The sequence below is a fragment of the Microtus oregoni genome, unplaced genomic scaffold, assembly GCF_018167655.1.
Source record: "Microtus oregoni isolate MIOR12 unplaced genomic scaffold, Mior012 000003F_ref0000135, whole genome shotgun sequence".
Lineage (NCBI taxonomy): Eukaryota > Metazoa > Chordata > Mammalia > Rodentia > Cricetidae > Microtus > Microtus oregoni.
Genome location: NW_024543062.1, coordinates 669,926 through 693,912, shown reverse-complemented (window position 1 = coordinate 693,912; position 23,987 = coordinate 669,926). Strand labels below are relative to the sequence as shown.

At 49.8% G+C, this 23,987-nt stretch overlaps 1 protein-coding gene across 3 annotated transcripts in view; it reads right to left on the bottom strand.

The window, feature by feature from the left end:
* LOC121444369 (ras-associating and dilute domain-containing protein) overlaps positions 1-23,987 on the bottom strand; it is a 70,881-nt gene that overhangs the window by 17,360 nt on the left and 29,534 nt on the right. For all 3 annotated transcript variants that reach the window (XM_041646193.1, XM_041646184.1, XM_041646200.1), the window contains exons 3-5: positions 9,075-9,322; positions 7,391-8,020; positions 4,915-4,952 (exon numbers count right to left, since the gene is read on the bottom strand). In XM_041646193.1, coding sequence (XP_041502127.1) covers positions 4,915-4,952; positions 7,391-8,020; positions 9,075-9,322 — 916 coding nt within the window. The remainder of the gene's footprint in view (positions 1-4,914; positions 4,953-7,390; positions 8,021-9,074; positions 9,323-23,987) is intronic.

The following is a 23,987-nucleotide window of genomic DNA, read 5'->3' as shown; positions in this document are numbered from 1 at the left end:
TAACCCAGCCTGTGCCTGGAGAAGATCAAAGCTGATGACTGTGGAGTCAAGCGCCTGGCATTTGATGTTTCCACATGCCTGGAGCGCTGAGGAAAGGGCCACGCCCATGGAAACATCTGGGGCCTAAATGGGGTGATGTGAGGGAGTCACAGGGGAGGGTCTGGCCTTTGTCCTGCTGTCCCAGGGCTGTCAAACTCTCCCCTGCTGTCCCAGGCTCTACCCAGCCATTAATTTCACTTTAGTCCACAAACAACGGTGACCTCTCTATCCTGCGCCTGGGTGGGGGGAGAAGCGGCTGGTGACCATCTCTCCTGTGTTAGCTACTAAGCAGCCGCGGCCTCCCAGCGTAGCCTGCCCAACTACGTGTGTGCATGTGCGTGTGTGTGATATGAGTATGGTGTGGGAGTATTTAGTGTGTTTGTGGTATGATGTGTGTGTGTTGTGTGGAATATGAGTATGGCATGGGGGTGTGTAGTGTGTCTGTGGTGTGTGTGTGTTATGTATGGGATACGAGTATGGAGGGCCTGCTGGTTCCCCAGCCGCCCGACTTAGACACCGGCATGTACAAGAGCTGCACACAGTCAGAAGAGCATTCATTGAACTCTCCGGACCCCAACTCCATTTGGTTTTCAAAATTCTCTGCCTTCCTCAATTTCCCCCAGGGACTCAAAGGGGTGGGCAGCCCCACACTGCCAAGTAGACCCGCATATGTCTCACTGCTAGAGAGCCCAGGCAGCAACAACACACTCCAAGGCAGCCTCTCTAAGCACGGAGGATCCTGGGAGCTCTTGCTGGCCAGCAGCCTAGACACATTAGTGAGTTCCAGGCTCAGCGAAAGACACTATCTCAAGGGAATAAGGCAGAGTGCTAGAGAAGGACATGGCCTCCTTTGGCCTCTGCAGGTGCATGCACCCTGCCCCCAACACACATGTACATCACAAACATACACACACTCACACATGCTCCCTACACTTCCCACACATCCCCACACCACACACCACGTACACCCTACACCTCCCACATACCCCATCCCTCCACAACTCCCACACCCCACACTCCCCCAGCTTCCCCACTGACAAATACTAACATTTCTTTCTCTGCCTTGGCCTCCCTGCCTCTCACTTTCTGACTTGTTTTGCTCCAGTCCCGGCCCTACTATTTCCCAAGGCACTTGTGCTGTGATTTGCATTTCTGATCTGTGTTTATCTTGACTTAGCCTTGTTCTTTCTTTTACCAGTGTTTGTGTTTTTCCCTCTAATCATTATTTCTGATTCCCCTCCCTCAGCAGGGACTGTTTCCCTCCCTGGCTGATGTCATCCTGGGGTGACTGTCCGCAGCTGTGTGGTGACCCACCTCTTGGACTTGGGGTCAGAAATGTGTCCATCTGCTCTTCTGTGCGTGTGTGCACGTGCATGTGATATGAGTTTGGTATGGGAGTATTTAGTGTTTGTGGTATGATGTGTGTGTGTTGTGTGGAATGAGTATGGTGTGGGGGTGTGTAGTGTGCCTGTGGTATGTATGTGTGTGTTATGTATGGTATATAAGTATGGCATGGCGGTGTGTAGTGTGTTTGCGGTGCAGCGTGTATGTGTGCTATGAGTATGGTGTGTGTGTGTGTAGTGTGTCTGTGGTGTATATGTGTGTGTTATGTATGGGATATGAGTATGGTATGGGGGTGTGTAGTGTGCCTGTAGTGTGTGTGTGTGTGTGTGTGTTATGTATGCGATGCGAGTATGGCATGGGGGGGTGTAGTGTGTTTGTGGTGTGGTGTGTATGTGTATGTTATGTATGGGATATGAGTATGGCATGGGGGAGTGTAGTGTGTCTACAGTGTGGTGTGTATGTATATGTGTTATGTGTGGGCTATGAGTATGGTGTGTGTGGGTGTGTGTTTCAGAGATCCATCTGCGGGAATGTTCCTTGGGAGCATTGCCCATTTTGTTTTAGGGAAGGGATCTCTTGTTGATCCAAGGCTCACTGAGGAGGATGGCTGACTGGCCTGCTTCTCCATGTCCAGTGCTGGGACTACAAGCATGCTCCCATGTTTGGCTTTTTTTGTTGTTGTTTGTTTTTTTTCAGCGAGTGCTGTGCATCAAACACTGACCTCGAGTTCTCATGCTTCAGGCAAGTACTTGACCAGCTGGTTCATCTTCCTACCTAAGATGGTAATGTTTTTGAGGAACTCTGAAACCACAAGGGGAGTTTCTAAAACCCAATTACAAAGGAAAGTGTATTTTTAAAAGGACGCTTGGCACAGTACACGGAAACAACAAGAGTCCTTTAACACAGATAAGCAGGTTGGGTAGAGTCAGGCGCAGTGACACACACCTATGATCCCAGCACTTAGGAGGCAGAGCTAGGATACTCTTGAGTTCTGGGCTAGACGATGAGTTCTAAATTAGATTGGGCTGAACAGTGAGCTCCTAACTCAGAAATCCAAGGGCTGGGATCAATGAGATGGGGTAGAGGCCCTCCCTGAATGTGGGTGTCACTACTCCACACACTGGGGACCATTACAGAACAAAGTGGGAGGGGAGGAGGAAGCCTGCTGGCACAGGCTCTTCTCTCCCCTGCTTCCTGGCTGCCCCAAGGTGAGCCGCTGTTCCTCCCCTCCCTACTGCTAGGAGGCTGCTTCACCACAGCGTGGGGGTGCAGGGCTAGCCCTCAGTGGAAACCACGAGCCAAAAGGCACTTTCCCTCCCCTAAGCTGCTCTGTCTGCTATTCTGTCACAGTGATGTGAAGGACATGGTCCGGAAGAGGGCAGTTCCAGGTGAGGAGAGCTGGGACGCAGACCCCACGTCCACAGAGCAGAGGAACGCTAATTCTCAGACACAGGAGAGAGATGGAGATCTGGCAGCCTGTGGCCAGGCTAAGCCCAGATGTGAGTTCATGGGACTGACTTCCGTGTTCACACCGCTCTGTGTTCTTGTAGTGATTCAGTATTTTCAAAAGAAAAAAAGGAATTTGAAAAGAAAGCCATGAGCATGCCTGAGGGACTGAATTTCTGGAAATACAGCAGAAACAGTAAAGCTAAAGGGAAGGCCTTGGCTTTTCCTATCAGTGGGGAAGCAGGGTCCACCCCATGCTACACTTCTTTCAGCCCAGTCAAGCCAAGGCCCTAGGCCACCCAGGCAGATAGGTCCTGGGATGGAAGGTTCTAGTCTGACCTGCACTTCCAGGTGCAGCAGGAATGTTTAGCAGTTTGCCATCATATCCACACTGCCTCAATTTCCTCAAGCCTGGCTGTCCCGAGACAAAGCCCTTCACCCCAACTGAACAGGACCAATACCTCTACAACTCTTCTGAGCCCTACCACGCTGTCAATCATCCTTTGGAATCAGTGCTGCCTCCAGCTAGTTTGCATAGAGCCCTGATAGGCCAGGAAGCAGCACTTGGTCTCCCCATGCAGCTGCAGCAGGGGTCCTGACTCCCACTCCCAGTCAGTGGCCTTATCTGGCTCATCTCCATCTGGTGGTCATTGAGAATGGCAGGACCCCGGTCATCTATCCTCCCTCTGTACATCCTTTGATCCTACTGTACAAAGAGGTCATTGGACAACCCTGAAACACCCATTAACAATGGCATGCCTCTGATTCTGAAATAGGAACATGATACCAGCAGGGGGAGCCCTTGGCCTCCCAATTCCAGTCCCCTCCCTAAGTGCCCTGAGTTCTGAGACCATCTTTTCAGCTCAGCCTGAGCGTTAGCATGAGAGCATGGCTTCATAGGCTACAGTCATGTGTGCAAACACTTATACATGTCACAGATACCGTCTGGGGCCTTTTTCTTTTAAAAACAGGGCCTCATGTATTTCAGGCTGACCTTAAATTCACTATGCACCAACGGTGACCTTGAACTTCTGATTCTGCCTGCCTTTACTTCTGAGTGCCATGATTACAAGTGGACACCCCCACTCCTGGTTTCTGGGGGTGCTGAAGATGGAACCCATGGTTTCCTGCATGCCAAGCAAGCACTCTACCCACTAAGACATCTCCCCAGCCCTGGGCATTATTTTTCAGTACTAGCATGCTGGAAGAGCCAAGGCTGAAGTTCCCAGACTCCCTCGTTGTATACACTGTGCAGACATGCCACTGCTACCCTGACAATTCGCCCAGAGAGGGCATCTCATGAAGGCTTCAATTCCAGCAGGGCAGCATGCTGGTGACAGATTATCCAGAATGATCCACCAGGTCCACCAGTGCTGCAAGTGTCCAGATGTGCTTTCCATGGACGCTGGGCTAGGGTGCTTTAGGGAATCAGTTGTGGGAAGACTCCCCTCTTGTTAAAAATGATCTGGGTAATTTAATGTGCTTGTGTGTGTGTTGCTAGGCAACTGTTCTACCACTGAGCACCAGGTACACCTATGGTGGAGTGTTTGCTGTTGTTTTAGTACTGATGATTGAACCCTGGTTCTCCCTGGTGCTAGGCAGGTTATCTATGCTAAGTCACTTCTTCAACTCACCGTGGGATTCTAGGCAGGAGCTCTACCACTTAGCTACACCCCGAGCCCTCAACAGGAGAGCCCAGACAGGAGTTCTACTGCTGAGCTACACTCCCAACCCTCAATAGGAGATCCTAGGCAGGAGCTCTACCACTAAACTATGTCCTCTGCCCTGTTTTTACTTTATTATTTGAGACAGGGTCTTAGCTGTCCAAGCTGGGCTAGTACTCACCATGTAGCCCAGGCAAGCCTTGAGCTTGCAATCCTCCTGCCTCAGCTCCTAAACAGCACAGTTGTCACGTGCCTGCACCACCAGGCCTACCTAGGAAATTTTCCTCACAGCTTCCCAGGGTGGTTAGGGGAAATGAATGGGAGGGCAGTGGCTGAGTGGCTGAAGTCTGGAGTTCAGCCCAAGGAGCCTGCAGGGAACTCGATGCTGCAAGAGAGAGGACGATAACTAGGTCACACTTACAGTTGCGCCTGCTTTTCCGCTAGCTCTTTGGTTTTCTCCTATAAAGGAAAAAAAGAAAGACAAAATGAAATGTGAGAAAAACAGGATAGCACAGGGAAAAACTCAGATACACATCATTCCGAGCCTGCGGGATGGCTCAGTGGGACACGCGCTTGCCACAGAGTCCCTGAGTTCTCTCTCCAGAACCCACACAAAGGTGAAGAAGGGGAGGGTTGCTGCAGGGATCTTAGAGCTGCAGGTGGGCTGCACAAGCCCTGCTGTGAGGTGGTACTCTTGACTACAGCAACCATGTGGTTAAGGGCTGCCTTCCGGGATCAGAGAGCCACTACACACTGGAACATCCTTCCGAGTTTATTTAATGTTAAAAGGACTACCGGAACCACTTTTCTGAGCTATGGCAGCCAGACCTGGTAGTGGGGGTTTCCCTACAGAACCCTGAAATCTGGCAGTGATGCAGGCTTGGGCAGGTGATGACTTCAGCTCTCCCAGCACTGAAGATATTACCAGAGACAGGAGCGGGCAGAGAAACACACACCTGCAAACTGAGCACTCCACCTGGGAGATGGGGCAGAAGAAGGAAGAGTTCAAGGCCAGTCTGGGCTGGGAGACTGTCTCAAACAAGCACATAAGCTAACAACAGTAACTTTTTAAAAAATTTAAGGTAGTTCTTGTTTTCTAGATTATGGACCCCTATTTCTTGTTTCTTTTCTTTCTTTCTTTTTGAGACCAGGTCTCTCTATGTATCCCTAGCTGCCCTAGAACTCAATATGTAGACCAGGATGGCCTTGAACTCACAGAGATCTGCCTGCCTCTGCCTCCCAAATGCTTGAATTAAAGGTATGCGCCACTATGCATGAACCTATTTCTTTTTAATCCTTAATTATTTTTAAGTCTCTCTGTGTGTGTGCATCTGATTATCTGCATATATGTGCAGCACATGTGTGCAGTGCCCTTGGAGGCAGTGAGAGGCCATCAGATCTCCAGAAACTGAATTTCCAGGCAGTTGTGAACTGTCTGATGTGGGTCCTCTACAGGAGCAGCAAGTGCTCTTAAGTGCTGAGCCATCTCTCCAACCCTAGGGCCCCTATTTCTAAAAAACTGTATTACATAAAATCCCTATATTTCCATTCTTTAATGAGAGAAATTCGTCTCATAACAAATATTAACCCCTACCTAGTGGTTTCATAAACTTTTAATTCTCCTCAACAAATTCTATTGAAAAGATAGAAAGGGAGAACTAATTTCATGGGTTGTCCTCTGACCCTCTCTGACCTTCAGACCTGCACCATGGAACAGGCACCCATACCCATACACACCACACACACACACAGGGAAAGAGAAGCCACTCCTCAATACACATTACTCTATCTCCTTGAAAAACTCAGCAGGCGGCCGGAGACACCGGGACTCTGCTATTCCCTCTTAGCTAAGCTTTTTCCACTCTATAAACCTTTCCCACCAATTCTGCTCCCTCTTCCTGCATGTGACCCACATACCTCTTGTGACAGAAACAGAACAGTCTCCATTTCACCCAACCAGACATTTAAATACTAGGAGCGATGGGACACTCTAAAAACAAAATGAACTGTCTAGTTATGCTTCCTGTTATATTACAGTGTATTCTCGTGTGTGTGTGTGTGTGTATGTGTGTGTGTGTGTGTTCCTCCGTCACACTCTACTTTATTTACTTATTTACCTAGAGACAGAACTCTCACTGAGGCTGAGGCTGTTTTAACTAGACTGACCCCTGGATCCACACCTCTCTAGCCCTGAGTCCTGAGACTACAGAGATGCTCCTGGAGGAACAAAGTCAAGATTCGTGAAAGCCTCTAACAACCCTGAGCAACAGAGACACGTTTGGTGCCTGGGAGTCAGGTCACCTTCAGGGCAGGAGCTGCAAAGCTGCTGATACCTTGGATGGCACCAAGCAGCCTGTTCCAGTGCTTTTACTTGACCCGCCCAACAGGTGGCACTGCTGGGCTTTTATGAAGAGTCGGGGGGGGGGGGGGGGGGGGAGCAGGGAGGGAACCGCTTGTAGTGGGAGAGGCCATGGATACTGCTAAGTACCCCCGTGAAATATACAGGACTGGCTCCACAGTGAGGAATTCTGCACGGCCCTCCTGTCCCGCCCCCAGTCTACTGGCCCAGGTTGACCTGGAGGGAATGTGCCAACAGCTGACTGTCCTGCTCCTCACACCAAACTGACCTGGTGGAAAACACGGGGCACTGAGCCTGTGGATAGTAGTCTGGCAGGGCTCTGACTCAGACTCACTCTGAAGGCAAAATTCTACCCTGAGGCCTACAATGCCCAGCCTGGTGGCCTGCCCAGTATGGAGGTACAGATGGACAGGCCAGCGCTCTCCCAGTCTGACATCACTGTGGCGACATCAGAGTAGTGGCAGGCCTTCGACTCTGGCAGGCGGAGCCCAGCCATCTAGTAGCACCAGTCAAGACACAAGCTATCACCCCCACGCACCCAGACGGTGTCTCGGATCATCTTGGAGATCTTGAGCAGGAGATGCCTGAAGGTACCGGGCTGGAAGCGAGTGGCAGAGTGCTGGATGCAGAGGCAGAGGAGGAAGGCAGGTGTCAGCTTGTAGTCATCACCACCAGGCTCAGTCAGCGTCATGATCCTCTGCAGCAGTGTGTCCTCCATGTCGGGCTCAAACTCCAGGAGCAGTGACCGCCGCCGGACCACAGCAGGAGGCAAGGAAGGGACCCCACGGGATCTGAGTACCGCACCACACATCCTACAGCTCTGTGGTGCGGCCCCAAGACGGGCAATGGCACAGGCAGGCAGCGGCTGCGCCTGCCCAGGGTCCTTGAACAGCAGCAGGTAGTAGAGACCCAGGGAGAGCAGGTCGCCGTGTTGTAGCACCACAGGATTCCTTCCCACTTCGGAGAAGTTGACTGAAACCGACGCCCCTGCGATGGGCTCCAGCACCAGCCTGGCCCCTGCCTGTCCACCTTCTGTGGACTGGTGGCGGCGAATTGTGCAGTGCAGGGGCAGGATGTCTGGGGCAGACAGGCTGATGCTGGGTTTGCTGGAGGGTGTGCGCTGGCCCACTGTGTGCCGCTCCCGGCTGAGCACATACACCAGGCTATCCTAAAGAGCAGACAGATGACTTAGGACAGGAATGACGTTAGTTGTGGCAGCATCAGCACAGCAGTGTCCCTGTTCCGCCAGCCACATCTTCCTAGGTTCTGTTCCCAGGACTCATAGGCTGCCACCCACCCCAAGTCACCAGTAACCTGTCACCTTGGCAACCCTTCCCTGGCCATCCCAGCCTATCCCAGAGGACATGGCTTCTCTACACAAAAGAGACCCATCAAGAGACAAGGGCTGACAGCCACAAGCTGAGGGCTGCCAAACTCCCCAAGTCACCCCAAAAGAAAGCAGTGTAGTAGTAGACCCTGTGCCTCGGTTCTCAGCTCAGCATGGGGCATCTCTTGAGACTGAGCCCAGGAACCCAGAATGCTGTGAAAAGTACAGAGAACTAAAGAAAACGTAAGTGACGACAGGATGTCACCAAAGCCGGCTTCTTGGGAATCAGATAAAGAAGTAAGAAATGGCTCTGGGAACTGGGTCTGCTGGCACAGGCCAATCGCCTCTGCATTTGGAAAGGAAGCTGAAGCAGAAGGATCACATTCAAGGCCTGCTTGGGTGACAGTGAGTTTCATACCAGCCTGGGCTACATAGAAAGACATTGTCTCAAAAAAGGAGGGGAGGGGGATGAGAACAAGCAGCTAGGACAGCACAGTTACCAAGTCACAATCAGTTCCCACTGTCACCTGGCCAAGGACAGGCCCGCCCTTCTCTCTCTCTCTCTCTCTCTCTCTCTCTCTCTCTCCCTCCCTCCCTCCTTCCCTCCCTCCCTCCCCCCCCTCTCTCACACACACACACGCGCGCATGCACACATACACATCACACCACATATCCCTGTCCCAAAGGCCTGAGACAGAAGTCGGAAAGTGGTCTAGCACAGAGACCCAAGGAGGGATGAGTTCAGTGAGCACCCTTGTGTGGCTGTTCCCTGCTGGGGCCTGGACAGAGGACACAGGCAGCAAATGGCCTTGCACCCCACCTCCCATCTCTCCCACAGCTGCCTCTGCTGGAGGCAGGGTGAGGCCTGACCTACTGGGAACTAGGAGTGGCTCACATGCTGCTGACTGTAGCCCTGTAACAGCAGCAGGTGCGGGCATTGGTACAGTGAGTACCGCATGCTATCAGGGGTGGGCTCCTCCGGATCCTGGGTCGCGTCAGCTAGTGTGGGTCCTGGACTTAGGCTGGTCTCGCTGACTGTACGGCGCAGTTGGGTCGGTGGGGAGTGTTGGGTAGTCTCAGAGGTGAGGGCTGGCGTTCCCTTGGCGCGGATACGCTGTAGCCTCCGGGCCTGGGCGTTTATCCCTGGAACAGAAAGAGTGGAAGCAAAGTAGTCAGAAATCTCAGCACGACTCATTCTCAGATTGTCCAGACTATGAATCTCACTGAGTCACGTAGACACCTGTCACTGCTCTGTCACAAAAGGTCTGGAGATGGGTCTAAGGTCTCTGGCCAATGCCCATGTCCTTTGAAAGTTTAGGCATTGCCTTGATGATGCAGAAGTCCCAGGAAGGCCTGCCCCAACAGGCAGTCTCAGAGCAGGTAGGCCAGTTTTCCACACTTTGTGGCTCAGAGGCGACCATGACATACCTTAGCCTGTACTATGGCCCCCATCACCAAACCTACAAAACAAATCCCCCAACACAGCATTGCTCATCCCAGATCAGCATGTCACCACCACAGAGCCTTGTCCCTGACACCCCTGCCCTGTCCTTCCAAGCTCATATGTGGGTCAGGGTAAACTCTTTGGGGATAGGGTATTCTGGTTAGAAGTGATGGAACCAGTCGGTCACTTTACCAGGTAGAACTGGTCAAGCTGCCAGTCACCTGCTTCTGTCCACAGCATGGCTGCCACCTTCCGGAGGCCACATGACCTGACAGGCCAGAGTTGGTGCATACATATGAACACTCATTTAGGCACAAGAGAATGCAAATACACATGCATCCAAATATACATATGCACATAAATGTATAAATGCACATACACAAATAAGTGCATGTAAAATGTACACAAATATATATGCACACACAAACACACATGCATAAACAAATGGAACACACAAGCACCATAAAATACACATATTCATGTAGCCACAAACACACATGCACAAAAATCCTGAACTTCACACTCCCATGTGCAAGATGAAGGTACAAAAACCTAATCACAGGTGTGTGTGCTCCCAGCTCTGCACACATACAGACATTCACATGCACACACTGCTGGGAAATAGCATTACACTCCACGAAACACTTTAAAAACCTCATGCTTTCAAATACAGGAAATGTTCTCTAAAGTACCACTGCTGGGAAAGCTCCCAGCAGGATGGATGGAACCCTGGGGACCCAGTTCTCTGTTCCCAGCTGATCCTGGCGCTTTCTTTCCCGAGCCCTCTGCTGAGTCCCCTGTTTGCAGCTTTGTCCCTATCGGTAGCATCCTTTCTTCCAGCCATCACAAACAAAACCAGACAAAAGCCAGAAGGGGGCCGGGAATGGCTGCGATGCACACCTTACCGGGAGCTGGTGGTTGAGCTCTGAGCTCTGCCCTTCCTTCCAGAAGGCTGCCTGCGCGTCTGCAGCCCGCAGGGGGCCAGGGCTGCAGGATGGAGGCTGGCCAGCCGCAGCGCCAGGCTATGAGGCTGCTCTACCCGCTGCAGAGCCCAGCTGGCCAGCCCAGCAAGAGACAGGTGCCCAGCAGGTGGGGCTGAAGCCCCACCCCTGCCCTGTCTTGCCTTGCCTCACCCTGCCCCCAATCTGTAAAGAATGCCAGATACTCAATTTGTCCTCACTGAAGAACCATGGAACCAGATCGAAAAGAAGAAAATAAGGTCCAAAATGATGCTCCCCACAAAGCGTTCCCCAAAATCCAGGGCTGGGTGGTGGCAGAGGATCCAATTTCCTGGGGACATTCTAGAAGTTCTGGAGTTGCAGAAAGCAGCTGAGCTGAAGGTAGCCTCTCCCCTTTATTTCCCAGGGCTCCCAGAAAGCCCTGAGGTTCCATGTCAGGCTGTCCCACAAGAGACACAAACAGCTAACAGAAATCCTGTCATTTTGAGAAAAGAGCATTACCCTCTCAGATGTGCCCCTCCTAGCCCCCACCTGTCTAACCTGTCTGTCAATATCAGTGCCAATGCAGCAACCTCCCCGCTCCCTGCCCCCTACTTCCCAGGTCGCCTTCCTTGGTTCCGCCTAGGCTCAATGAGCTTCCAGCCTGGGACTAGGAATGACAGGTGAGGCTTTCGTTCTGGGTGGCAGTGGATGGATGTGTGCCCAAGTTCACCAGGAAGCATGCAGGAGCCTGGACAGGTAAGGCCGTGCAGCAGCCATTGCAGCAGCGTACGCCATGGAGACCAGCAAAGCCAGCAGCTCACAGCTTCAGCAGCAATCTCATGCCTCCCTCCTCCTCTGTCGTCTGCTATGGGACAAGGACACGCACTCTGCACCAGCCCTCCCAAAGGGAGCTCGGACTCAGTGTGCAGACACTGCAGATGACGCTCCAGGGTATGGTGGAAAGAGCATCTGGCAGGAGAGACGGCGTGTTGCTCAATACCACGGGCTTGCAGTTTACAAGTCCTGTGAACCAGATATGGTTCCTGGTTTGTGAAGAAGTGCACACAGGTCATCATTCATTACAGGAAAGGCCCCAGGGGACTCACAGCTCATGGGTGGGATGGAAATGAACGCTGTAATGGGCATGTTGGATTTAATAGGAAGCCTTGTGTAATGTGATAAGACGCATGCTTTGTTTTGTTTTGTTTGTTTTTCGAAGAAACAGGGTGTCCATATCACTTTTTATTTATTTACTTGTTTATGTATTTTGGTGGTGTGATGTGTACGTGTGTATGCATGTGTACACGCACACAAACGTGGAGATCAGGACTCTGGCTTTGTGAAGCAAGTTTTCTCCTTCTTCACGTGGGCCCCAGAGATCCAACTCAGGTCATCAGGCATGGTAACAAGCACCTTTACCCACTGAGCATCTCATTGGTCCTACCTTGTTAGTTTTGGGGGGTTGTTTGTTTGTTTGCCTGCTTGCTTTTAAACAGAACTTCTCAGGAGCTTGTAACTTGTCAAACAAGGTAGGCAGTCTGGCCAGCAAGTGATGGGATCCTCCTATTTCTGCCTTCCCAGCACTGGGATGACAGGCACATGCCTCCATAACTGGCTTTTTTTTTTTTTCCAATAGGGATCCTGGGGATTGAATTTAGGTCCTCATGCTGGACCATCTCCTCAGCCCCTATCTTACTTTGAGGACAGTTATATGATCTCTCTGACTGCCTCCCTAGCACCAGAATTACAAACCCATACCTCTCTGCATGGCTTTCTTATTTCATCTTTAATAATTCTAAACAAATGTGGCAGATACCAAGGAGTCAGTAAATTCACCTAATTCCCTATGCTTTTCTTTTTAGTTTTTGGTTTTCTGAGACAGGATCTTATTACATAGATCAGGTCAGACCAGAACTCATAATTTTCCTGCCTCAGTCTCCTAAAGATTGGAATCACAGGTCTGAGCATCATGCCTGGTTGAGTTTCTTTACTCTTAAAGGCCTTTCTTCAAATGGGCATCATGGAATCTTACTGTTCTAAAGGTTCCTCACTTGTATGGGACTTTATATTTCCCTCCTCCAGACAAGTGCACGAAGGCAAGGGCCCAAACCATAGGGCCAGGGAGACCAGTTCTGAGGACCTGTGAGTTCCTGAATTCTTAGAAACAGCTGTGGTCACAGCACCCCTGGGTGGACCCATGAGCTTCAGCACTTACTCATCAACTCAAAGTGCACCCCTGACCAGTCACCTCCCCATGTGGCCTCTGGGCTGAAGGCCAGCAGCAGCCAGTAGGCTAGTATATCTCACAAGTCAATCCTGAAGCGATGGACAGCATTGCTGGGCATCATGGCTGGACACACCCTGAAGCTGGGGAGGGGCTCAGAACTGGTGTCACATGACCTAGGAGGAGCTCTGGGAGTTGGCAGCCAAATGGGCATATGTCCTAGGGCCATTCACAGCTGGAGTCTTGGCCAAGAACAAGGTTACTCCAGGTGCCACCTACAGCCAACCAGGGGACTTTGCCAATGTGAGGGAAACAGTGAGAAATGCCTCAGAGGAAGCCACCATCTTCCACATCCTCGCTCTAGGTAAGTCAAATGGCTAGAGGCTCAAGCCTTTCACAGGAGGGCAATTCTGAATGGAAAACTACTCGTCCCAGGTAACCATGCCAGGCCTTGCCATGTGTCAAAGAGGATGGAGACGAAGGAATACAGACACCTGTTCCCCTCTTCTGTCGCAGTGATGTCTAGCCAAGGCTCTCATCTCCTGAGGACCACACCTCTGCTCTGGTGTGGCTGAGTTCATGGCAATCAGAGGCCCTGACTCAGTAGATCTCAGGGAAACCTGGGGTATCAGTCACTGCCACGTCTGACAGAGGTCTGCAATACACTGTGGCTGGGAAGTCAATGATGGGTGGAGCACGATGTGTAAGCAGCTCCGTCCTTGGTGATGGGGACAGGGGGCAGAAGCAGTTCACGAGGCTGAGGAGCAGAAAGCAGCAAGAACAGGCCAGAGCCGGAAGCAGGTCTAACTCCAAAGGCCTGCCCCTACTGGCCTTCCTCCACAGAGCCCTGCCTCCTAAAGCTTCCAGTCTTGAAAAGAGACACCTTTGGAAACAAGTGTTCACAGCATAAGCCTGGGCAGGGAGATGGATGGGTTGGCGGGTAAACACAATTGCCACACCAAGCCTAACAGTCTGAGTTTGCTCCCCGGGACCCACAGGAGGGAAGGAAGAACACACTCTCACAAGCTGTCCTTCCACCTCTGCATGTTGTCATGCAGGCGCCTGAGTGGGAATGCACACTCGCGTGCGCGCGCAAACACAGCAACACACAAGTAGGTAAGTAAATAAATAACTTCGAATAAATGTAAAGATTTTTTCAGATGGGTGTGGTAGTACAGGTCTTTAATCCCAGCACTCAGGAAGCAGAGGCAGGCAGATCCCTAAGGGTTCAAGGTTAGCCTGGTCTACTTAGAGTGTTCCAGGTCAAACAGGGCCACAGTGAGATTCTATCTCACACACAAAGAGGCCTTCCCCCTCAAGTTCAGAGACCTCTGCTGTTCCACAAAGACACTTCCACCGTTCTACCTGATAAATGCTCAAGCTCTCGGTGTGTTCCCCTTCAGGGTACTCAGAAACCTTGTTTTTTTTTTCCCACACAAGGACATGCTTAGAGACCCTCCTTGCCCCCAACCTGGCATTTGCTAATCTATGACTTCCCAAATCCAGGAGCAAGATGAGCAGGACCCAGTGTTCCATAAGGTCGTGTGTCCATGAGCAAAAGTGTCCAGGGGACATCTACCCACATAGCTCTGCAGGTCTCCCAGAGGAAACACCTGAGCAAGCAGCCGGGAGTGGGAGGAAACAGTACCTCTGACACCGGAACTCCGGATGAAACAGAAGGGTGCCAAGTACAGCTGGGATGGCGATGTGACACCAGGGTACCCCCAAGGAAAGACCCTAGGAGCGCTACTCCTGGCCTCTCTGGATCATCCATCCTATGGCTGCCTGGCCGCTTTCCCTTCCACAAAAGCTGCTGGCTAATGTGTCTCTCTCAGTAGAGATGTGGGAAGCAGGAGTGGGTCAGCACTAACAAGAGCTGGTCACTGTCGTCAGAGCAGCGCCCTGGAAAGCACAACACAGCTCTTCCTGAACGTCACTTGCTTCCCTCATCATGTCATTCTGTGGTCTCTCCCCGGTCCTGTTTGCCCATCCTTCCCTGGCTCCATGGTTAGAAAGAGCACAACCAGGAAGTCTGTCAGTATTCCCTGCCCAACGCCCTGAACTCAGATGAGGCTACCACAATGGTGGATGCGCGGTGCAGCATTCCGGCGCTGGGTTTTTCTAACGTGAGGGGGACAGTCTATTTTAAAGGGTGGCTTGTGCCAGCTGGGGACACACTTCAGTAAGCCACAGCTGCTATGGATCCCTGGGTCTGAGTCATCTGTGAGGAGTCTCCCTGTCACTGGGAAACCCATTTCTAAGTCAGCAAAATCGTGGAGCTCTGTCACTAGAGCAAGCAATTCTCTCTTTTTTTATTATTATTTATTTATTTATTAAAGATTTCTGTCTCTTCCCCACCACCGCCTCCCATATCCCTCCCCCTCCCCCAATCAACTCCCCCTCTCTCATTAGCCCAAGAGCAGACCGGGTTCCCTGCCCTGTGGGAAGTCCAAGGACCTCCCACCTCCTTCCAGGTCTAGTAAGGTGAGCATCCAAACAGCCTAGGCTCCCACAAAGCCAGTATGTGCAGTAGGATCAAAACCCAGTGCCATTGTTCTTGACTTCTCAGCAGTCCTCATTGTCCGCTATGTTCAGTGAGTCCGGTTTTATCCCATGTAGAGCAAGCAATTCTCGATGCAAACATCATTTAAAATGCATACTAAACTCCTTTCCAGACACGAGCGGGGCTGCGACTGAAAGAGGCTGAGGCGGAGAGACTGCGAGTTCAAGGCCAGTGTAGGCAATACAGCAAGACTCTTAAAAAAAAAAGTGAAAACCAAGTGTGGCGATACACACTTTTAATCCCATAACTTGGGGAGGGGAGCAAAGGCAAGTGAGTTCAAGGCCAGACACATCTTTAAAAAAAGAAGAAAAAAAAGAATGAACAGGGGATGTGGCTCCATTGGTAGAGAACTTGCCTAGCATGCAGAAAGTACAAGTTCCATCCCCAGCACAGCATTTACTGGGTGTAGTGATCTGTAGTCCCAGCCCTGAGGAGGTAGAAGTAGGGCCAGAAGTTCAAGGTCATCCTCAGCTACTTGTGAGCTCAGGGTCAGCACAGGAGTGAGACTGTCTCAAAGCAAAACCAGGAACACTTTTCTTTTTCTTTTTTTTTTTTTAAAGAATTACTTAGGAATAGTGATAAGAACCTCCTTAATACATGATTGGCCTTTCTCTAGGTAATAAATGCAGTTTAAATTTGTTTTTTTGAAACATGGTCTGACAGCATAGTTCTGGCTATTCTGGCACTCACTCTGCTAGGCTTTTGGGGACCACAGATAACGACACAGAGACTTATTATTAACTATGACAGCTTGGCCTTTAGCTTAGGCTGTCCCCAGCTAGCTTTTACACCTTACATCAACCTGTTTCTATTAATCTACCTTCTGCCACGTGACATTTAACCTCTCCTCAATTCTGTATGTCAACTCCTTCTGTATCTTGCTGGCATCTTCCTGGAGTGCCTAGATCCATCCCTAGTTCCTCTCTCTGCCTGGAAATCCTACCTAACCTCACCTATTGGTCATTCAGCTCTTTATTAAATCCATCAGGTGCCTTAGGCAGGCAAAGTAAAACAGGAATACATCTTTACACAATTTGCTCAAATATCTGGCAACACAGGCTGTCCTCAAACTCAAGAGATCATCTGCCTCTGTCTCCCAAGTGCTGGGATTAAAGGAGTGCACAGCCACCATCACCGCCAGGTGTTTCCTCTGCTCTTAACACAGACAGCTCAGGACTCACTGCCTGGGGAATGGTGCCACCCACAGTGGGCTGGATTTCACATCAATTAAGGCAATTAAGACAACCTCCTACAAGCCAACCTAATCCCTCACTGAGACTTTCTCCCTCCTGGTGACTCTACGTTGTGCCAATCTGACAAACTAACCAGCACAACAGCATTTGAGGACTGGATTAACAGTAGGTGAAAACTGTACAGAAAACGTATACTGAGGGGCTAGAAAGATGGTTTAGTGGCTCAAAGCTCTTATTCTAGAATGCAGAAAATGCTCTTTATGGCTGAGCACCTCTCCAGCCTCACCCCTTTCCTTTCTTTCATTAGAGATTTAGTTATTTGGTGTGCACGAGTGTTTGTCTGCATGAAAGTCTGTGCACCACTTGCATGCCTGGAGGTCAGAAGAAGTTATTGGATCCCCTCAAACTGGAGTTACAGATGGTTGAGAGCCACTTGTGGGTGCTGGAAATAGAACCCAGGTCTCCTGCATGAGTGACAGCCATTCTGAATCACTGAACCATCTGTCCAAACACACCCGTACACACATGCACACACACCACAAAAGCTCACATGTGAAAAGGAAAAGGTGGAATAATCCAAATGCTGTAGGAATTCCTACTGCCAGTAGCCTTTAAGTTACCTGCCCATTTGGGCGTGGCCTTTTATATATTTATGCTGATGTAAAGCACGCGTCTGGCCTCTTTTCTGGCTGTGGGATTTGGTTGCTGTTCTCCATTCCAGCAGAGGATTGTGATTTGTGAGTCTACCCCTAAATAAATAACCCTCTATTATTGTCAATTCTGAGCTAGTGTGGGATTTCTTTTAAGCATCCTTCTTCAATCAAATGGCTACCAACTAGTAAATAGCAAAGAAAGAACTCTACATCCATATGACAGACTACTACTAGCAATGAAAAGAAATCAAATATGGTGCCTTTTGCTCATGGATAAGCCTCAAAAATACCAGTGAGGTGGCTCAGTGGGTAAGGATCTTTACTGCCAACCCCAATGACCTAAAATTTGATCCCTAGGATCAGACTAGTGAAAGGAGAGAAAGATTCCTGCAGGTTGTCCTCTGACCTCCACATGCACTCTGTAGCATATACACACACATAAGTAAGTAAATAAATGTAACTACACATACATGTGTGTGTGTGTGTGTGTGTGTGTATGTTAGCTGAGTGAAAAAAGTCAGATGTAAAAAAATCACATTTAGTGTCATACGATGTATATAAAATGTCCAGAAGGAAGTTAATTTCCAGGTCTGCTGTGCAAGCAGGAAGACATAGGTTTGATCACAGAGCTCCATCCCCAGAATCAACGTTAAAAAAAAAAAAGCCAGGCATGGTGGTAGGTGAGAAATAGCAGGCCTTGATAACCATAGAGTTCCTGGAAGCCAACAAGACAAAGACCCAAAGGTCTCTGCCACTCTAGGCTTTAAAGTTGTACCATCAGCCTTGTCGAGGACTGAAGTCCCAGCACCCAAGGCCCATTCAGGAGCAGAAACCAGCTTATGTTGTCCTCTGCTGCTCATTGATACTGCTAGAAGTTCAGGAGTGTCTGGGCTTCTGATTCTCTATTCTGAGCAGTGATTCTCAACCTGTGGGTTGCAATCCCTGTCAAACCTCTATCTCTGAAAAATATTTACATAATTACTCATAACAGTAGCAAAATTAGAGTTATGAGTTGCAACAAAGTAATTTTGTGGTTTGGGGTCACCACAACATAGGAACTACGTTAAAGGGTCGGAATATTAGGAAACTTGAGAACCCCTGTTCTGGAGCTAGAGCAACAGGCCTAGCTCTCAAGGCTTGCAGCTGTGAGCCGGACCTTGGGGTCTCCAAGGCCTGGCACTGCCAACATTCAAAGAGCTTCTCCTCATCTATTCAGTTTCTCTCCAGGTAGAAAAGGACTCTACTGCCATCAGCCGAGCAACAGCTACTGATTGTGGTGATGACTGCAGAAGTCTATGAAGATGCTGAAATGCCTTTTAATTAGATACTAAATACAGGCAACTTTAAGGGTGTAAAAGATACCTTGTGAGCTGGGGAGATATCACATCATAAAAGCTTTTAAAACATGGCACGTATGGGCTAGAGAGATGGCTCAGTGGTTAAGAGCATTGCCTGGTCTTCCAAAGGTCCTGAGTTCAACTCCCAGCAACCACATGGTGGCTCACAACCATCTGTAATGAGGTCTGGTGCCCTCTTCTGGCCTGCATGTATACAAGCAGACAGAATACTGTATGCTAAATAAATAAATATTTAAAAAAAAAAAACACGGCAGGTAGGTATCATTTTGCTAAGGCAGACCCAGCCTGACAGAAACAAGGAACACAGGCTGCAAGAAGCTGCAACTGATGAAATACTCAGTGTAGGAGCTACAGAGGGGCTAGAACTCTGGAGGCAGAGGCAGGAAGGTCTTTGTGAGTTCAAGACCAATCTGTTCTAGAAACCACACACACACAAATAGTGTCAGGAGTTGCAGAGATGGCCCAGTGGTTAAAAGCATTTGTTCTTGAGTCTAGTTCCACATCAGGTGGCTTATAGTCATGTAAAACTCTAGTTTCTTCCGGCATCTCTGGCCTCCTTGAGCACCTGCAAATACATGGTACAACACACACACACACTAAATCTAAAACAAAGAAGATGATGTATCTGAACAATTTGGAGAAAGAGAGACAGAAAGAAGAGAGACAGAGAGAGAGAGAGAGAGACAGAGAGAGACAGAGAGAGACAGAGAGAGACAGAGAGAGAGAGAGAGAGAGAGAACACTGACTTACTGACAAGCAATTTGCCAGGATTGGTGCAACTCATACATGTAATCCCAGCATTTGGAAGGCTGAAGCAAGAGGAACGTCATGAGTTTGAGACTAGCCTTGACTACAGAGTAAGACCCTGTTTCAATTAATTAATTAACTAATTAATTAGGTTCTCCTTGGAGTTAAGTGCCAAGAAAAAGCAGAGAGGCCAAAATGATCATCATCAATTACAAAGAAAACTAAAGTTCAGACAATAGAAAAACATCAACCTTGGTGCCTTAGTTACTCTTTTATGTTACTGTTACTCTTCATGGTGTGAAGAGATACCATGACCAAGGAAGCATTTAGCTAGGGGCTGGTTTACGCTTTCAGAGGGTGCATAGTGCTGGAGCAGTAGCTGAGAGCCTACATCCTGATGTGCAGGCAGGAGGCAGAGAGAACAAGACGCCTGGTATGGGCTTTTGAAACTCAAAGCCCACCCCAGTGGAACACCTCCTTCAAAACAGCTACATTTCCTAATCCTTCTTCAACAGCCCACCAACTGGGAATGAAACATTTAAGTACATGAACTATGGGGGCCGTTTTCATTCAGACCACCACACTTGGCATATTCCAATCTTCAGTGTATAAAGAATTAAATACAAACAAAAACCCTGACATGCTTGTTATTTTGAGGCAGGGTCTCACTATGCAGCCCAGGCTGACCTAAACTCAAGACCTGCCTCAGCTCTGCCCCCTCTTTGAGAGTATAACGGCCTTGACCTTACTGTGTGAGGGGCTGGCCTTGAACCCTGATCCTCCTGCCCCTCCCTTCCAAGTGCTGGGTTCACAGGCTTTTGCCACCACACACAATTGATGTGGTGCTGGGGAATCTAACTTCCTCCATGATGAGCAAACCACTCTACCAACTGAAAGACATCCCCCACCCCTGCAATTGATTTCAAGCGTGAGACACTGAGCACAGGGAAGTAACTGGATGGGGAGGTGCAAACGGCTCATATCACGAGAGAACGTCTGAAGCTTTAAAACTCAAGAGGGGGCAGGACTACACTGGTCGTTTTAAAAGGTGCACTGGGGGCTGAGGAAAAAGCTCAGGTGGCAAAGGGGCTTGCCCTGAAAGAACAGGAGCTGAGTTCAATTTCCAGAACTCAAATACGAAGTGCTGGCCAAGGAAGTGAGTGCTTGCAATCCCAACACTGGGAAGGCGGAGACAGAAAGAGAGAGCTTCTGGGCTCACTGCCAGCTGGTAAGGTATAGGCTAGCAAGAGACCTTGTCTCAGAACAAACTAACAAAAAAGGCAGGGGCACCTGAGGAACAACACTTGAGGCTGTCCTCTGACCTCCACATGCACACCCAAGCATGCACACCCAAACACACACACACCTAGCTCACAGTCGAATGTCACAGCCGCAGGGGAGGGCAAACTGGGAAGAGAAGGTTGGCAGGGAGCCGGGATTCTGTTTCCCTGGTCTTAAGCAGCAGTGAGAAAGCACTCCTTTAACTCTGCACATCTGACTGGAGGTGACAGGCTTTGAGAGGACATAATTGTCGACATACTGAGAGACACTGTGAGTGTTCGCGCTGGCAGGATCTACTTTGGTTCCTAGGTGCACTCTCCTGCCTCTGAAACTAGGAAGCACCCCATGTTCACTTTGAGCTAGGCAGCAGCTGTGACGCAACAGCTGACCTGGTGTCGGTCCTGACAGATCTGCAACACAGCGGTCATGTGAGGCAGAGGAAGACAAGCAGGGGTTCCAATTGCTCTTTCCCAGACCTGTGCTTACAGACCAGGGGAAAGCTCAAGTGATCTGGGGAACACAGAAAGTCGGCACTTCATGGAGGATGGCACTGAGACTCTGTGTTGAGAAGAGCTCAGTGGTGGAGCTCCTGCCTAGAATCTCCCAGGGAGGGTGATGTGGGCATGGCTCAATAGTTGAGCACCCACTGAGTTAAAGGCTGGCTTGTGTTCAGTGGCAGAGCAACTGCAAGCCCTGGGACATTCATCCCAGGTGTCTGTCTCTGTCTCTGTCTCTGTCTGTCTCTCTCTCTCTCTCTCTCTCTCTCCCTCTCTCTCTCTCTCTCTCTCTCTCTCTCTCTCACACACACACACACACACACACACACACACACACATACACACACAGACTTTGGACTCCAAACCTATTTGACTATTATATACCAGTTTGGGTAAGCTCAAAACTAACACAGAGTAGGGGCTGGAGAGATGGCTCAGAGGTTAAGAGTACTGGCTGCTCTTCCAGAGGTCCTGAGTTCAATTCCCAGCAACCACATGGTGGCTCACAACCATCTGTACTGAGATCTGGCGCCCTGCTCTGGGGTGCGGGCATACATTGAGGCAGAATGTTGTATACATAGTAAATAAATAAATATTTTTAAAAAAAACTAACACAGAGTAAAACCCATGTGTGAATCCATGTTTAGATTTTAGTAGATTTCCTTCTATTCTCACTCCCTCGCTCTGTAACACAGACTGGTTTAGAACTTACTATGCTGCCCCAGTTGGTTCTGAACAATAACAACAACAAAGAGCCACATGTGGCATGGGAGGTGTGGGGGGGGCGGGATTCTCACTTGGCAGCATCCTCAGAGGGTCCATGTCCCTGCTGAGGTCACTCCTGGGTCATGGAGCACAGGAGGAGACTTTGCTAATAAATCAAGCCCACTTATCTGTGGATCTTAAAATGTGGACTACAGTCTGGTCCTTGTCACACGTGTTCCTTCTTATCTGCGGGGGTTTCTTCAGCAGGTCGCAGGGGAGAAGTCGGGGAGCTCCATAAAGAAGGTGTGGGGAAGGATGGAGAGAGAGAGAGGATGTAGAAAGTCCATGAATAGAGATGGACATAGGCCTCCAAACAGCAGGAAAGTTAAGTCCCCCACCAACACCTGTACTGACCTGGCCCTGTGTGACCTGGGTGGGGCAGGGGTGAGCCTGTGCCCCGACTCCACCAAGGGAAGAACATGTAGTCTCAAGCTGGTGTTTTCACCATCAAGAATAATTACAGACATGTTAGTATGCAGAAACCACGTGCAGCTGTAACAAGTACATGCATGCAGGAGGGTGCTGGAAGTCGGGTGGAGGCTAGAAGCTTGAGGAGCGGGAAAGGAAAGGCCCGCCCTACCCAACAGGCAGTCAGTGGAGATGGGACAGTGAAGATCTTGCTGGTAGCTCTGAGAATGGGAAAAGCAAGCAGACCTCAGAAATGGAGACCAACAATGCTGCCAGTAAAGTCCGGGGGTGTGGGGTGATGGGGTGGGACAGAAATTGCAGGAAGGAAGTCCTTCACAGGTCCAGGCTGGGGGCTCACTGAACTGAGTCCTGAGAGTTGGAGCACAGCTTGGGGCAGAGAGAGTATGTGAGGCTCTAGGTTTAATCCCCAGCAGCCAAAGGAAGAAAAAGTAAGAGAAAGGGAGACAGAGAAGGAGGAAATGAGAAAGGGAGGGAAACGGGGGAGGGGAAGAGGCAGAGGAAGGGAAAAAGGGAAGGAGAGGGACTAAGAAAAGGAAAGAGAAGGATGAGAAGGGGAAAAAGGAGGGGAGGAAGGGGAGGGGAGGAGGCAGAAGAAGAGAGAGGGAAGGGAGCCCATGGTGGAAAGTGGATTTGTTAGTGGTGACCCAAGTGCACAGCTGAGGAACTTTCTAGGCACAGTGTGAAAGGTGCTACCAGGTTTCCGCCTGCTGCTTGCAGTGAGGGAAAAGGAAAGAGGAAACTACCAGGTGGTGGTGGCACATACCTTCAATCCCAGCACTTAGGAAGCAGAGGCAGGCGGACCTCTGTGAGTTCGAGGCCAGCCTGGTCTACAGAGCTAGTTCCAGAATAGGCTCCAAAGCTACATAGAGAAACCCTGTCTCAAAAAACAACAACAAAAAAGGGGGAAGGAGGAAGAGGAAGAAGAGGAGGAGGGGGAAGAGGAAGAGGAAGAGGAAGAGGAAGAGGAAGAAGAAGAAGAAGAAGAAGAAGAAGAAGAAGAAGACAAAATCAGAAAAAAGACTGTCCCAAACAAATATGGCACAGAGAAGCCCAGTGAGGGTGTGGACATGCCTGTAATGAAACTGGAGAAACATAAAAAGACCAAAGGCATGGCTAGGGATGAATGTCAGTGCTACAGCAGGCACAAGGCCCCACATTCCATCTTCATCCAACACAGAAAAATGTGTAAACAAACATTTCACAGTTCTCAGTCAGGGCTGGAGAGGGCTCAGCAGTTAAGAGCACTGGCTGCTCTTGCAGAGGACCTGAGTTCAGTGTCCAGCACCCAACATCAGATGACTCCAACTGCCTGTACCTCCAGCTCTAGGGGATCTGATACCCCCTCTGGTCTCAGTTGGCACCAGGCATTCACATAGTGCATGTACACACAGGCAAAACATCTATAGATATAAAATAAGAATAAATAAATCTTAAAAAATAAAGCGCTTCAGAGTACTCAACCTCACAGGAGACTCTTTCAAGGGATGGAGGGGTTCCCACGGATTTTCTCAGACCAGAGGAACTCAAGGAAACTTAAGAGCATTGTTTGCTTGTAGAGGCTAAACACAGAAGGAATGAGCTCAGAAATGTGTGTGGGCGTGGCGTTTGTGCAGTGCAGTGAATTCCCAGGAAATCCCATGGCTCTTGAGAAAACTCTATCAGTGGAGATGGCCAGGACTGAACAGGTCAGAGGGTACGCAATAAACAGAACCT